The sequence below is a fragment of the Monodon monoceros genome, unplaced genomic scaffold, assembly GCF_005190385.1.
Source record: "Monodon monoceros isolate NGI ecotype Baffin Bay Population unplaced genomic scaffold, NGI_Narwhal_1 Super_Scaffold_8, whole genome shotgun sequence".
Lineage (NCBI taxonomy): Eukaryota > Metazoa > Chordata > Mammalia > Artiodactyla > Monodontidae > Monodon > Monodon monoceros.
This window is the reverse complement of record NW_021703785.1, coordinates 67,488,540-67,505,185: the sequence shown is the minus strand read 5'-3', so window position 1 is coordinate 67,505,185 and position 16,646 is coordinate 67,488,540. Positions and strand designations below refer to the sequence as shown.

Genomic DNA, 16,646 nt, shown 5'->3' with positions numbered 1-16,646 from the left:
GGAAGTAAAGGAAGATAAATGGCCAAAGCCTGTTGGGAGAAAAGCCTTGTTCCGTCCCCTTGAGTGCCAGTCTCCCTGTCCATCCCAGTGCCTGTCAGACTCCAGCACATACGGGAACACCTCAGGCTCTTAAAGAGTCCCCTTTGTTAAGGTCCCCTTTGTTAAAATGCAGATTTCTGGGTCCCAGCCCGAGAATTTTCGGATTCAAGAGAGCCAAAATGAGGCCCCATGGATCTGCATCTTTAATAAGGGGCCAGGTGAGTTGTGTGTGCTGGCAGGTGCAGAACCCTTCTCAGGCCCCCCTGGCCCAGGTGTAAACTGGGACTGTTACTGGGTGATTTTCCTGCAAGTCTGTAGAATGTAAAGGTGATTGCTTGTTGCTTTGTCTTTAAGCTGAAGTCAGGAGCTGTTATGGAGAAAGCCAAGTGTGGAACTGAGGCCTGATATTCGGCAGTCAGGTGTTCTGTCTCTTTGGAAAGGGAACTAGAAACCCCAGAACTCGAACTAAGAAGTCTTCCTCTGGTTCCGGCCTCGTTTGGCAGATTTATAGATGCTGCTGGAGGGACTGTAGTGCGTGGAGCATGAGTCTCAAAAACAGGAGCAGTACGTTGTTGGAGCAGAGATTTTTGGATAATAGACAGGTGAGTTCCCAGAGGCGCTAGAACATCTCAGGCTGCGGGTGCCGCGGATTCAGTGGCACCAGCGGGGGTGCTTTTTGGGACCGACTTTTTATGTTACAAAATTAAGATACCAGAAGTCAGGCATAAATGAGCCGGACAGTTAACTGCTGAGGATACTCTAGCAGTGTAGAGGAACTGCACGGAGTGCCGACTTCCTTGTGTTTGTATATTTGCTCTCCCGGAGCCCTTGTGTGTGTTCTGGAATGGGCTGTGTGATCAGGATTCTTCTGCCCCTCACCCATGACTCCGCCTATGGAACGTGCTTTATGAATCTCTCCCCAAACTCTGTTTGAGTTAGAATTTTCTTGTTTTCAGATCCTGAGCGGCATATGGGTTTTCATATCATCTGTTTAAATGAGATACGAATCAAAGAAGCCAAAGATCTTTTCCTTCCTAAAATATACGGTTATTTCCTTTTTCTTTTTTTCCCTCCCATTTACTGTCCTTCCTGTGCATATGCTTACCCTCTGGCACATAGAATATATTGGTCCTGGCAAACGTCGTTTCCAAGTGAGGAAAAATCTGTATTCCAAGCTCCACTTTCCCACTGACTTCTATGAGGAAACGGGGGACGTGTTTCAGACGGAGCGAGTGCAAGCGCGGGCAGCCGTGGGCTGAGTGTCGGGGCTGTGTGCTCCCTGCCACGCCTCTCGTTACTTCTCCCAACTGGCTGCATCCTTTGTAAGTGAACCCATGGAACACCGCAGAGGGGTTCCCGACACGAAATGCCATCCACCTCTCCACCTGCTGTGGTGGCAGAATTGTGCTGGCGTTGTCCCCAGAGCGGCAGATCCCTGAGAGTTTGCTGTTGGTACCTGGCATCTGAGCAAACGGCTCAGCTCCAGCTCTCCCCGTAGGCCAGGCATGGCCCGGGACGTGTGCAAGCATTGCCTTAGACCTCCCCGGTTTAAATTCCCCCTGTACAGGGAGGGAGGCAGAAGCTCCCAGAGGCCTCGTTGCCGCTGAGCTGCTCAGCGGCGGGTTGGATGGCACGTGGTGTGGGAGTTAGACTCCATGTGTGAGCAGGGTGTTGCGCTCGTCCTCGGGGTCACGCGGGGCCCCTGCGATGCGGCGTCTTCCCTCGTTCTGTGGAGCTCTCACGAGAGGGCTCCTTCAAGGGACACCTTGAAAACGCCTCACACGCCTGCCTCCTCCTCTCTGCCTGGCCGTGCCTTTTTGTCTCCTTTGCAGTTCTGCCCCTGAGATATCGGGGCTCCCCCGCCCCTGTCTTCCCCGTCCAGCCTTGCGCCCTCAGTTCCCTGGCTCGTGGACACACTGAGCGCGGAGGCTCCCCTCACGCCTCTGCGCCGAGCAGCCCCCTGGGGACCAGGCTGCCACGCGGTTTGTCCACTTGAATGCCCGGCAGCACCTCGGGAGATTGGGAACCAGACTGAGTTTTCCCACAATCCGCTCACCGCTCGTTATACTCCAGCGTGTGATGGGCACCCCAGTCTACCCGCCCCTCGGATCTGAAACCCGGAATCGCCTACACTCGTCTCTCTGCCCGCTCCTTCCCTGCCCTCATGCACCTGTAGGGTCCATCTCAAGGCCTGGAAATTCTGCCTCTTCAGTATCCCCAGCTCCACTCTCGCTCCCCACGCCGCTCTGCCCAGGCGCAGCCTCGTCTTATTCGGTCCCTGACTTCTCATTGCCTGGCTCCGTTACCCTCCCAGCTGGCATGCGTGTGTGTCTTTCTTTGTCCCACCACAGCCCACCCCACACGCTGCCTCTGGAAACTTGTCTAGGGCACACATTTCCACATGGCACTCCCCTCCTTAAAAACCTCTCAAAGCTTTTAATGGCACTCAGAACAAAACCAGACTCCCTAGCGCTAACCCCTTTCCCATTGGCCCTCTCATCCCCAGCCTCACCTCTGGCCCCAGTCACACCCTCCCCGCCAGCTGTCCACGCCCGGGTCGCTCCCCTCCCCTCGGCTGTCCACGCCTGGGTCGCTCCCCTCCCCCCGGCTGCCCATGGTCTGGGCACACTGGGCTGTTTAATGTGCTTGGTGTGCAGAAGCCTGTTTCCAGGCCTCCTCCTCCGTACCGGAAGTCTCTGCTGTCTGGAGTTTACTTGCTCAAGCCCCGCGTTGAGCTTGCTGCCCTGCTTGGTGCTTTGCCCTCCCTCTTCAGGGGCTCCCTTGGCGGTGCCATTAGAACAGCTGCCATCAGAGGGTGCCCATCTGCACTTGGTCGTTGGTGGAGGGACTCGTCTGTCACGTGAGACCATCAGCTCCTTGGGGGAGCTGCTCATTCATCTTCGCCCGGCTGCTGGCATGACACGTGGCTGTGACACATGCAGCCACTCTTGATTTTCTGTTGAACAAACAATAGCATAGATGAATAATGATAGTGACAGAGCCGCTAACGCCTCAGCGTGTGCCAGGCCCCGTTCTGGGCCCGCTACATGGGCTCCACCACTGGATCCTCAGCCGCCAGCAGCTGGTTCTGCCCTCTGTCCTCGGCCCTGCGTAGTGATGGGCCCTCCATCCTGTGGTTGGGTGCCCCCTCCTCCCCCCGACATGTCCACAACCCTGGAGACAGTGGATTTGTCAGGAGGACGATGAGGAAAGCAGGTCCTGCCCCAGTTCCTGGACCAAGCGCGTTTGTTTCTGTTCCCTCTGCTGCCAGGGATTATCTTCAAAGAAGGTAGTTGGAGCAAAGTAAATTGGCTGCAGACCTTGCATCCTGGAGCTTCAGGCCCCTTCAGAGGAGCTGCGATTAAACCTGGAAGCCCTAGGGAGCCCGAGTCGCTGGGGGCGAGGCTGTGCCGCTGAACCCTGTTCAGTGAAGTAGGTCGCAGCGAAGAACGGACCAGGGGGAGCCCTGAGCCGGGGGGTGCTCCAGCCGCGGGCTCCCAGGGGTGTGGTGGGCTCCGACCTGTCCGGCCTGGCTCAGATCCCTCCCTCCCGGCTTGTGTGGAGGACCCACGACCACCCGGCCCCACCGCGGTCGATCGTTTGTTTCCTCTTCCAGCAGGGCCACCGCCAGCACCTCCTGAGCCTTTAGTCTATACTGAGCCCTCGCTGGACACTTTCCGCCTCGTCTCACTTCATCCCGGCAGCTCTCCTCCGAGGGGGTCATTTAACGTCTTACTGCTTTCGGTTTTTGGTGTTTAATTTGGTTTCTCTGATAAATGTTACCGGGAGAGCGTGGGAGGATAAGTCCGGCACAGGAAGGAAACGGGAGTTAGGAGGTGCAGTCGCCTTCCTGCCTGGGCTGGTCCTGCTCCCTCCCTTCTTCCCTCCCAGGAACAGAAGACCTTAGGTTAGTGTTGCTTAAGTCATTGCAATTAATTCCTCTCCTGTTTTCTCGCACTCGAGGGCTAGGCTGGCCTATAAATCTTAGGCCCAGGTTAGCTGTACAGTTTGATTTATCTCTCGGGATAGGTGTGCTAAGGCACATTAGCTGGCTTGAATCATTTAAAGTTATCCTGAGAAAGGTCTTATTTCTGTTGCCTGCCCTGATTTGCACTTTAAATATAGTTCCCTGGAGCGACTCACAGGAATTCATGTTGAAAATAGAAAAGGGAAAATGACTTTTAAACAGCAGTTTGGCATAGAAGAGCACGATTTACCTTCGAATATTTCTCCAACTGCGCATTAAGGCCAAGCTTTCAGGAATAATTTTTTTCCCCACTGAACCTGGAAATTATGAAGCCAGACAGCAAACACGGAGCCTCAGGCCCCCGCCCCCCCCATCCCCGGCCCCCGCCACGCTCTCTGAGATACCTACTCTGTGCTCTTGTTAGCCTTGTTGAAGGTGACAGGTCTTTTCTTACCTCACTTGCTAGTTTTTCTCACTTTACTCCTCTGTCAGCACCATTTCTCCTTCATTTCCACGAATTGCAAAAGCTGGCATTCTGTTGGTAGGAATTCTGTAAATGATTCATTATTTTCAATTTGGATTTGTTAATGTGTAGCATATTCAGTGCCTTCAAAATGCATTTGGTTCCTTGATGATTTCTTTTGTTTTATTTAGATTATGGAAATGCAAAGATAAAACCAGCTAGTATTTTTTTTAATATTCATCTAATGGGGATTATCTTGCCATATTATGATTTGCTCTTCTGCCTGAAAGTAACGGCATTTCTTATGTTACTGCTTTAAATATTGTATAATTTATTTCTATCGTGGGAAAAAGGAGTTCTTAATTTCACAGCAGAGTGATAGGGAGAAATGTGTTTTGTTTCCTTTTTTTAGAAAGATATTTTACCATTAGGCCGGTATATTTTTGGAGAGAACTAAAATCTAGTTTACCCTTCCCTCAGTGCAGCCTTGTCTGAATAAAAGTATGGTGTCTTTATTCCATAGAGACAGGGAGGATTTGTGGAATTCACTTGATTTCAGGGGAACATCTTTCCTCTCTGTAATTTCTACTTTAAACAGTAACAATGTCAACTAATATTAGTTGCTTATTTATGAAAGGTTATGTGTTAGTAATATTTAGAACCAACACCAACTAAAGACAGTTTTTCTTCAGTACAGAGTCTATGTTCTGAAGGGCAGGGGCTTTTGTGTTAACATACTCTTCTTTTTCACATAGCTACCTGGCTTGGCAAAAAAGTGAGGTAAGACTAACCCTGGTTATTAGCTGAGGGGTCACTGAACTTGTTAAATTGGGAAGGTTATTTTTCTTGATAAAAGAGGAAATTCTAACCCAGAGAGCTTTGACTGTCCATGTTTGGAATAAGGCATCGATGGGTTTGGGGAAGATGGATTTTTGAGTATCAGGTCCTGCATTAGATAGACCTCAGTTTTTATATCCCGCAAGGTGCTACAGTGTTCTGTTTTCTGGAATTCTGTGACGCTGAGTGGTGTTGATGTGTTGCAACCTCCCTGTATGATGTTTATTAATAATTCTATTTTTGGGGCTTCCCTGGTGGCGCAGCGGTTGAGAGTCCGCCTGCCGATGCAAGGGACACGGGTTCGTGCCCCGGTCCGGAAAGATCCCACATGCCGCGGAGCGGCTGGGCCCGTGAGCCATGGCCGCTGAGCCTGCACGTCCGGAGCCTGTGCTCCGCAATGGGAGAGGCCACAACAGTGAGAGGCCCGCGTACCGCAAAAAAAAAAAAAAAAAAAATTCTATTTTTGAGACCTTCTTGAGAGTTTTAAATGTGCATGCTAGTTTAGAGATAAACAAAAACAGAATATTAAATACCCAGAAGCAGAATTTAAATGGTGTTTGAGGTTAAATCTCTCCTCTCTTCTTAGAACTTAATGAATGATTTGGGCTCTGCATTTGCCTTGGCGTGTGTGTGTGCGTGTGTGCATAAAAAGTGAGAAAGCAGATCATACCCTAGTGAACATAAATTAAATGGGGGCACTAAGCTCCTTTGTTCTGCTGGGTTGGCCATGTTCGCTGTAAGGAGGAGACAGCCCTGAAGTGACGGATTGGGAAGACTTGCATTCATTCGTTCAGTCACTCATGTGGGTAAATATTTATTGACCTTCTTCTGTGTGCTGGCTGTGTTCTAGATTTGGGGGCAAACAGTATATAAAACCACATTCCTAAGGAAGAAAACCCCATATTCCTGCCTTCATGGGGCTTACATTAAACTAATATATAAGACAAGCAGTAAACAAATAAGTATATATTATGTCAGTGGTGGTAAGTGCTCTGGAGGAGAATAAAGCAGAGGCAAGGGCGGGGGCAGTGGTGGGCTTTTCTCTCGGGAGCCACATACAACACCTGCTGGCATCTCAGCTCCCACAGAGAGGTTCATTTGTATTTCACCCTGCCTTCTCAAATGTCATCCTGGAGGTGGGAATGATTAAACCACGTTAGTCGTTTGCCTCTTAGCGTGAATATGTGTTAGATTATCTCCTTTGAACAAATGTTAGTTGAGAGAGAATCTGAGGTAGTGGATGTCTGGGGATAGGGTGGGAGGGATCAGAGGTATCGGGATGGGTGGCGTTGTCTCCTGCTTCTGAGTAGGACCTCCTGCTACTCAGGGACTACCCCCAACCCCCATGGGGCTTGCACTGCATTACTGCTCCTTGGAATTGCCTGGCCAGCCCTTCAGTACCTTCCTGCTCCATGGCATTGCTCGTTTTTTCCCTGGGAATGCTAATTGGAGAAAGCAAACTCTACGAAATGCTTTCCTCTTAGCTTTTCAGGAGAAGTGCATTGTAAAATTAAGGCATTATTCTTTGTCTGGTTAACCTTCCTGACCGTTGGGTTTATCATTTTGCTTTCTGTTTTCCACATGTTACTGTCAGGTTACTATTATTATGATTTTTAATGTGGAGCCTGGATGTGTCTCTAGGGATATCTTTGTCTATTTACACGATCCGACTTGAAACATTAAATCATTCTAAATGGGGAATGATTCTAATTCCTCTCGCTCCCCTGGCCCCATGGCTTCAGCAGGGTTCTGGTAACGCTCCCCTGGTGCCTGGAGCAGTATATGCAGCGCGCTGCTGACCCGAAACCGCTGAGACGGAAAGCTTGCCCCAGATTTAGCTCTGCGGCCCGCCAGGCTCCGGCAGGGATGTGAGAGTAGGAATTTGTACTTCTTCCTGCTCGATTCTCAGCAATTCCCCTTTGCTTCAGAAGGCACCAGAACCCAGGTTTCTAAGAAATTGTATTCCATATGCATCTATCTTGTGGTTTATAGCTACAGACACGAATGGTATACTCAGATCCTATCTCCTTTGATGTAGTATTTCCTTAGCTGGTAGCCTAAGCATGTTGCCTTCACACCGATGGATAATCTTAAGTCTGGAGAAAGGCAGCCGGCGGTACTAGTTTGTAGCAATTGCAGGTGCTTTTAAAAACGAGCAAAATTGATCATGTTAAACTATGATTTTTTCCCCCATTTGAAGTAAAACTGTTGACTATGAGAATGAACCCTTATTGCTGATTTTAATGTAAAAATGTTTCTCTCTTTTTCCAGCTTTTGCTTTGGTTTCTAAAGATGTGAAGAAGGAGGTCAAACAGTCTAAGGTACGAATTGTAAAGTCAAATCTATTCCTCCTGAGATTTGTCTGTATTTTCTTTAATAGGAGCTGTAATGATTTCATCTTTCAATGAATTAATGAAATGTTGGTTAACACAGATTTTTGAACCCAAGCAGCAACTTACAGATAGGTTTGCTTTAAAAAAAAAAAAAAATCCTTTATAGTTAAGGCAGATCCACTTGGTTTTAAATTTCATTTTAAGAAAAAAGGTGCTTGGTTATGAAGCTAGACATTTTAGAAGTCTTGCTTGGATACCGTAGTTTTCTCCAGTCTTACTGCGTCTTAACCTTGGCCTTAATTTTCCCAGCCTGTGAAAGGATTCTGCTGTGTCAGGGTCACAAGAGCCTGAGCATCCCTCACCTTGAAGGTGGCACCGTCTGAGAGGGCATCCTGGGGACTGGTCAAGAGACCCCAAAGGTGACTGCCAGGCTCCTTGCACAGTCAGAACCCGAAACCAAGACGTGGGGGACCCATGGAGAGGGGATAGCACTTTTCCAAATCTCAGAGCTACTCCTTTGCCATCATTGGTCGCATTCAAGAACTGCATCTAAATTTTACCATTTGGGGTTGCGTTAGATCAGTTTAGCATATGAGAGAGAATATTTTAAAAATATGAGTTTTTTGTTTTTTTTTTTTTGCGGTACGCGGGCCTCTCACTGCTGTGGCCTCTCCAGTTGCAGAGCACAGGCTCCGGACGCGCAGGCCCGGCGGCCATGGCCCACGGGCCCAGCTGCCACGCGGCCTATGGGATCTTCCCGGACCGGGGCACGAACCCACGTCCCCTGCATCAGCAGGTGGACTCTCAACCACTGCGCCACCAGGGAAGCCCATGAGTTGTTTTTGTCACATTAATTAAGGCTCAGTTGACTCTATTTTTTTACCTCGCAATTTAGTATAAAAGCATTTTTAAATAGAATGTTTCTTTTACCATCAGAGTGTGATTGTGCTAACTATGCCATGGGATCCCTAAATGCGAATAATAATCCCTTACGGTTTTAAGATTCCTTGTGATTCATAAAGCGTTTTCAGGCATTTCATTTAATTTGATTTTCTCAGTGATGTTATTGCTAAGCAAAGCGGACATTTGCATGGAGAGCAGAGAAAATGTACCCTTGGAGAAGTTAAGTGACTTGATCGAGGCCACGTGACTGTTAAAAGGTGAAGTTAGAATCCAAATTCTCAGACTCCTTGAACTTTTCACACTGCAGTTTTGTATTACATTGTCACGTGCATTGCCACGTGTGTGTTTGGCAATAATGAGGCTCATTTATAATGAACTTAAGGGTTATTAATAGGGAATTAAAATTTTGTGTAATAAATTTAGAAATTAGAGCCCATTCTTTCAAATGGAGGTTTTTACTAATCTTTTCAAAAGAGGAAATATATATATATATATTTGGCCTTAAATACATATATAAATAGAATAGAGATAAGGTGAGTCCTATATCTTAGTGTCATGTTTCATGCAAAAGTATTTAAAGCCCTTGAAAAATGCCATCAACCCCATCTGTGCTTAGGTCTGCAGAGCCGAAAAGCCATTAATCCAATGAGGAGCGGCAGTGATAAAATGTCCACTGTAGCCCATACCCAAGGCTGGGAGATGGAGGAGAACCAATTTGTCCAAGGTCATCTGTAGATGAACCTGAGATAGGAGTTAAGGCTCTTTCCAATAACCGCATGCATCCGGGATTATCATTAGTTTATCACTCTTAGCAGAACTGATCGGGATCTGACACTGCTGCCCAGAAGGCCGCCTTCCGTCCTGCTCACTGCAGTGCTCGCTTTGGTCAAGGGCTCTGGTTCCCTAGAACTAGGCCAGCGCTGCTCAGGGCTGGGGTCCTTCCCCAGACCGATCAGATTCGCTGGTTGGCATCTGGTGGCTTCGTACCAGAATCCCAAGGCTGCCAGTGCGCTGTCATGCTGCCCGGGGCTTGCCCTCTGGCCCAGGCTCCCCTCCTGGGCTCCTGGCCCCTGGCTCTGTCAGACTCTGACCCACCCCAGCTTTCCGTGGAGCCTGCCTACCCAGGTTGGGGCTCAAGCTGCTACCTCAGCCAAGCCACCAAACTGTCTTCCAGTTGCACGTTTGCCCGGCCCTACATTCTGTGCTGGCTTGTGATCCTGGACCCCGTGGGACGTAGGCTTAGAGCCGGGCTCTGGAGCCAAACTGCTGTGGTTCACGGCCCTTCTACAACCCTGACCCCCTGCGGGACTCACCAAACCTCACTGAGCTCATCGTCCTCGTCTGTAAGACGGGGTAACAGGACTGCCCTCAAAAAGCTGTTTTGAAGATGAAGTGGGTGTGTGTGCCACTTAGAGCAGTGCCAGTTCCTGTTTAAATGTTGACCTGCTATAACAGCAAGAAATGTCTTATGCAACCTTTCAAGAGGTTCCCACACAGATCAAAGTAACGGAGGAACCATAGACCTTCCTGCTTTTATCAGTTAAATGTCTTTTCTGGCGGTTGTTGACTTCATATGAAGTGGATGAGGAGGAGGATAAAAAGGGTAGGAGCTAATAATTACTGAGCGTTTGCTTTGGGCAGACATTACGTCATCTAGCGAAACCCTCACAACACCCCTGGCAAGTAGGTCTTGTAATTGTGATTCCTGTTTCACTGAAGCCGAGCCCTGAACTAGTGCATGGTAGAGGCAGAATTAGAGCACGGGCCCAGCTTACAACAAATGACCACATCTGATTCATTCATTTTATTCGAGATCTAGGGGGTGGTGACTGTTTGCGACCGAGTAGAAGATGCCAGTTTACGTCTCCTTCTTCTTAAAAGATGTCATAACAAATTCTTTGAGGTTGTTTTATCTTCTTTTAATGAAGGATTTATAAACTGAGCATCTCATATATGGATTGCAAATGTTGAAATCTATCGTGCCTTAAAAATAAAACCTGTACGGAAGGGTGACTTGGATTTGTCTTTTCCTGGCCAGGGTAGGAGCTGTCTGGGGGGTAGGTGCCCTGGTAGCAAATGTCATTCCTGTCTGAGTAGCAATCCCGTTGACTTAGAAAACTTTGACAGTGAGCACATTTTGATGGGTATTGATAGTCAGTGTCAGAAACAGAGATAATAAAACAAACCGTGTGTTTCTTCTTGGGAAGAGCTAAGCCTTTTCACGAGGGAAGCTGGAGACAGAATTGTAAATGTTCTGTCAATTCGTTCATTTAGTCTCATTTTCTTTCTCAAAGGGGAAATTACTGCAGACCATTCTGGTTCCGTTTCAGTTCACCTCATGCAAGTATTTCCTGGATATTTTATTTTTACAGTTTACACGTCCTAGCTATTGTGTCAGGCAGTCGGAGCCTCAGTGCTTAATAACAGATAGAAAGCTGTGGAATTTTGGTTGATTTTCTTTGGTTTTACCAGGGCATCTGGTAGAAAGTCCAGTTCCTGTTCCAGCTTGTTTAGTCTGGAATCGCTGAGTTCAGGATAGTTTTTGTGTTTTACTTGTGGATAAAGGTGACTTTTATTGTAGGTATTGCTCTTAGTGTACTCTCAAAATATATTTCCATCTAATGACGCGTATTTTCCGAAGAACGCCTCTGGAGGAGGACCGGGCACGCGTTACCGGTGGGTGTAAGGAAGGAACGCCGGAAAGGAGAGAGAGACCTGGATTTTAATCCTGGCTCTGTGGCTGGAATGGCTGTTGGAGGTTGGGCAAATCCTGTATCTTTCTGAGCCTCCCTTACTTTCAAAAGGGGAGTGTTGGATTGGATCATCTCCCGTGCTATTTTTTAAAAATTGTGGTAAAATACACAACATAAAATTTACCATTTTAACCTTTTTTTTTTTTTTTTTTTGCGGTACGCGGGCCTCTCACTGCTGTGGCCTCTCCCGTTGCGGAGCACAGGCTCCGGACACGCAGGCTCAGCGGCCGTGGCTCACGGGCCCAGCCGCTCTGTGGCATGTGGGATCTTCCCGGAACGGGGCACGAACCCGTGTCCCCTGCATCGGCAGGCGGACTCCCAACCACTGTGCCACCAGGGAAGCCATTTTAACCATTTTTTAGTGTACAGTTCAGTAGTGTTAAGTATATTCATACTGTTGCACAAGCAGTCTCCAGAACTCTTTTCATCCTGCAAAACTGAACCTCTGCACCCAGTAAGCCACAATTCTCCATCCCCCTCCCCCAGCCCCCCACCACCCTGCTTTCCATCTCTGTGAATTCAGTGGTCCTAGGTACCTCATGTAAATGGAGTCATACCGTCTCTGTCTCTTTATAACTGGCCTATTTCACTTAGCATAATGTCCTCGAGGTTCGTCCATATTGTAGCAGATGTCAGAATTCCCTTCCTTTCTAAGACCGTTGTATGGAGGGACCACATTTTCTTCATCCATTCTAGTGCTATTTTTAAATCGAAAATCTCCAATTTTCCGTTATCCTCATCTGGCAGCCAAAGCTGTGGCCTGGCAAGGAGAAGGCAGCCTGGCCCCAGGGGAAGCCGAGGGTTCCCTCCCCGAGCGCAGGCCATGCTCCTGGCCAGAGGGGCAGTGAGTCCACACGCGCTAACCTAGGACGATAGCCTGGCTCTGCTTCAGCACATGTAGGGAAGTGGCTTGAGCTTTCCAGTCTTCTTTTTTTTTTTTTTTTTTTTTTTTTGCGATACGCGGGCCTCTCACTGTTGTGGCCCCTCCGGTTGCGGAGCACAGACTCCGGACGCGCAGGCTCAGCGGCCATGGCTCACGGGCCCAGCCGCTTCGCGGCACGTGGGATCCTCCCGGACCGGGGCACGAACCCGTGTCTCCTGCATCGGCAGGTGGACTCTCAACCACTGCGCCACCAGGGAAGCCCTCCAGTCTTCTTTAGTGGCTCTTCTGAAAAGAGTTTTATCAGGATTAGGTAAAGTGTCACTTGATCCCGAGGTACAGCAAATCAGTATGTAACTCTGAGGCTCTTCTCGACTCGGTGGTATTTCTGTTCTTGAGACAAAGATAATTTCAGAAAATGCTACCGAAGGTGGCCGCTCCCCTGTGTTCCTCCCCCTCTCCCCATCTGCTGTCACGGTCCCTCCTGCATCCTAAGAGGACACATCTCTGTGGCAGTGTCTTGGCTTTTAAGCTGTTCCAGTTTTGGTGATAAAGGCTCACAACTGCACTTCTTGTTGCAGTCTGTGAAGAAGATGGAGGGGTATTTGCCACCGTCCATTTATCATAATTATAGCATGTACCATTGCAAATGGAAAGGGGCAGTTAGAGAGGAAATTCCTTCTTCCAGAGAAGACAATGAAAGTGGCAGATTTAGCTGCTGACACTCTGTGCTTTGTCAGAGAAGTCTTTGAAGAGCTCCTCCCGGATTTAATCATGATCAGGATCAGGTACTTCTGTGCTCATGTGCCCACGTCCAGATTTCTGCGTCTGAAGCTCTGCAGCTCTGAGACGTCCCTTCTGTGCTCATGAAATCTCATGAGCCCGAGGCTGACCCCCTCCACGGTCCTACTCAGGCCCTCAGGGCTGCTTCTCAGGTAGGAGAGAACACGGTGGTGTCATTCTTTTTTTTTTTTAGATGTACCACGCAAGCACAATATTTATTTATTTATTTTCTGGCTGCGCTGAATCTTTGTTGCGGCGCGTGGGGTTCTCTAGTTGTGACGCACGGGCTCAGTAGTTGAGGTGCGCAGGCTTAGTTGCCCCGCGGCATGTGGGATCTTAGTTCCCCGACCAGGGATCGAACCCACGTCCCCTGCATTGGAAGGAGGATTCTTAACCACTGGACCACCAGGGAAGTCCTGGTGGTGTCATTCTTGACGGCAGTATGTCTGAGCCCCCAAAATGTTAAATATGATAATTAGTAGAGCCCATTTACCTGAGGAACACACAACTAGAATTGGTACTATCTCTGATATATTTGTAATGCTTAGCATTTACAAGTTTTTAAAATTAACCCTCCCAAGAGCATCATGAACCATCTTACTCGGGAAGAGCGAGCCTCACCTCAATTCAGTGACCTGCTTAGGATCACATCAGAGAGGAACGGCCCCATAGGAATCTTCTGCTGTGATGCAGAAGTATTGATACGTTGTTGCTGCCCCCCCCCCCCCCGCTTAATTTTGGTCTCTTTCTTTAGGGAAGCATTTCCAAGCTCTCATTTTCAATGTCTACCCCCAAATGTTAATATGTACCATACATATGTATTTGGTGTATTGCTAGTTTTGTTATGTGACGAGATTTATCTTTTTCTCTTTTATTTAAAATACAGAATTGGGAGAAAAGTGGTATATCAGAGAAAAATGACGTAGGTGAGTAATATTTCTTTTTTAACTTAAGAGTGTGTATCCACGTGTACTTCTTGTAAATTATATTTCAGTGAAGTGAATTTTCTTTTCTGATTTTATTTATGGGATAAATATTGTGGTCCAAATAGGCCGTCTTTGGCCCAGCCCGGTGTTTACCCTCATGAAGACACAGGGACAACACTTTTCAGATTGACATATTGGAAGTAACAGCTAATATGTTGGATTGAATTCCCTCGGCCACAGTTTACTGAGTTGCCAATGAGGACAGATTCCCATGCCAGGGGGGCCGCTGTGAGGGCGCAGAGGCAAATGAGACAGAGGCTGTTCTTAGGGTGGCACACTTCGCGGGATGAAGGGTCAGCTGTGGCCTTTGCTCACGTGCCCTCCGCTTGGAGCCGGGTCGCCACTGCTGACCTGCAGGCAGCATGCCCGTCCCCTTCGGGTCAGCTTGGCAGCCGCGTCTTCTGTTAAAACATGGGGCGAGGCCGCTCCTGGCTGCCTTGCAGACACACTGTACCCGCCACACAGCCCATCAGCACTCATGTCTGCACTCCCTTTTACACACATCTTTCTCCCCATGTATTGTGAGCATCTTCAGGGGTGTGACCATGAGTTCGGATTCGGATTCCGTGGGCAGTGGGCCCCAGGTGTTGATGGGAGGGCAGGACCGCGCCTCTGTGTTTTGGGTCTCTTCCTAGAGGGTGTGAACTTGATCATTGTCAGTCATCCCAGGGTGGGCCATGGAGACCTGGGAGGTGGGCCTTTGGACGGGGGAAAGGGACGCTTTCCTTCCTAGGCCCTCCTTGCCTGGGCCTGGGTTCTGAGGCGTCTAGAAGATAGGAGAGGCCCCCCTCCGGGTGGCAGGGTAGGATGGCCTGTGCTGGGCCTGGGTGTGCGGGGACCACAGGGGGTGGGCTGGAGTCTTCGGATTTGAGAGCAGCAGTGTTTAAGGAGCTACAGGGGTTCATTGCTCTGCCTTCCCTGCATTACAACACCCTGTGTGGCTGAGCCTCTACTCACGGGAGGAGACTTAAAATCCTCAGAGATTTTACCTCTGCGGCCAACCCTTGTGCATTTGGGCATTTGGCTGTGTGTTGATTTTGTGGGAGCTGGTGGGCCTCCTCGTAGTAAGTGGTTCTTAAATGAACAATGGCCCTGATCTGGAATATGGTCTTGAACGTACCTGGGGAGCTGCCTGAGCAAGTGAATCTACAGTCTCCAAGTTGCAAATGGCAAATCCAGTGATAACTGAACTTGGTATCAGTTCATCTGAAAAACGACTCAGGGAGCTTATTTGCTACAGTCTTAACGTCAGTCTACAGGACCGGGATGGCGGTGGGGCTACTAAAGCAGCCATCCCAGCAGAATCAGTGCCTGGATCCTGGTCTCACAGTGCTCAGGGCTGGGTGACCGACTCCAAGCGTGGGGCAGTCTTTTTTCCTCTTTTGACTCATTGCCTAATCAGTACATTCACTGGTGACCATGGTTCTCACCAAGTACGACATCCCTCCAGTGGCTCTTCCTGTGTGTGTGTGTCCATCCCCCAGCCTGAAGTCCCAGGCACTTGTTTATGCAGCTTTTGTCAGAAGACCATCACATTGATTTCACATCAGAAAAACACCAGCGTGAGATAATTTTTGACCGGGAGAGATTAGTACTTAGTGGAATGGTTGGTGCATGGTATATACTCAGAAACAGGAGAATTAGAGAACCTTTGATTGCTTTTTTTTTTGTGAATTTTTGAATTGTATTTTATTTATTTTTTTGTACAGCAGGTTCTTATTAGTTATCCATTTTATACAAATTAGTGTATATATGTCAATCCCAATCTACCAATTCATCCCATCGCCCCCCCCCCCCAACTGCTTTCCCCCCTTGGTGTCCATAAGTTTCTTCTCTACATCTGTGTCTCAATTTCTGCCCTGCAAACCGGTTCATCTGTACCATTTTTCTAGGTTCCACATATATGTGTTAATATATGATATTTGTTTTCCTCTTTCTGACTTACTTCACTCTATGACAGTCTCTAGATCCATCTACGTCTCTACAAATGACTCAATTTTGTCCCTTTTTATGGCTGAGTAATATTCCATTGTATATATGTACCACATCTTCTTTATCCATTCATCTGTCGATGGGCATTTAGGTTGCTTCCATGACCTGGCTATTGTAAATAGTGCTGCAATGAACATTAGGGTGCATGTGTCTTGTTTTTTTTTTTTTTTAGTGGTACGTGGCCCTCTGACTGCTGTGGCCTCTCCCGCTGTGGAGCACAGGCTCTGGACGGGCAGGCTCACCGGCCATGGCTCATGGGCCCAGCCACTCTGTGGCATGTGGGATCCTTCCGGACTGCGGCACGAACCCGTGTCCCCTGCATCGGCATGCGGACTCTCAACCACTGCGCCACCAGGGAAGCCCGCATGCGTCTTTTTGAATTATGGTTTTCTCAGGGTATATGCCCAGTAGTGGGATTGCTGGGTCATATGGTAGTTCTATTTTTAGTTTTCTAAGGAAGCTCTGTACTGTTCTCTATAGTGGCTGTATCAATTTACATTCCTACCAACAGTGCAAGAGGGTTCCCTTTTCTCCACACCCTCTCCAGCATTTGTTGTTTGTAGATTTTCTGATGATGCCCATTCTAACTGGTGTGAGGTGATACCTCATTGTAGTTTTGATCCGCATTTCTCTAATATTTAGTGATGTTCAGCAGCTTGTCATGTGCTTCTAGGCCATCTGTATGTCTTCTTTGGAGAAATGTCTATTTA

At 48.4% G+C, this 16,646-nt stretch overlaps 1 protein-coding gene across 2 annotated transcripts in view; it reads left to right on the top strand.

Moving 5' to 3' along the window:
- Positions 1–16,646, top strand: part of B3GLCT (beta 3-glucosyltransferase) — a 110,349-nt gene that overhangs the window by 6,457 nt on the left and 87,246 nt on the right. Inside the window, exons 2-3 of one of the 2 annotated variants that reach the window (XM_029210040.1) lie at positions 7,578–7,627; positions 13,845–13,884. In XM_029210040.1, the coding sequence (XP_029065873.1) occupies positions 7,578–7,627; positions 13,845–13,884 (90 nt within the window). Of the gene's footprint in view, positions 1–7,577; positions 7,628–12,411; positions 13,111–13,844; positions 13,885–16,646 lie in introns of those variants that run through there. The other variant, XM_029210041.1, reaches the window with a different exon arrangement.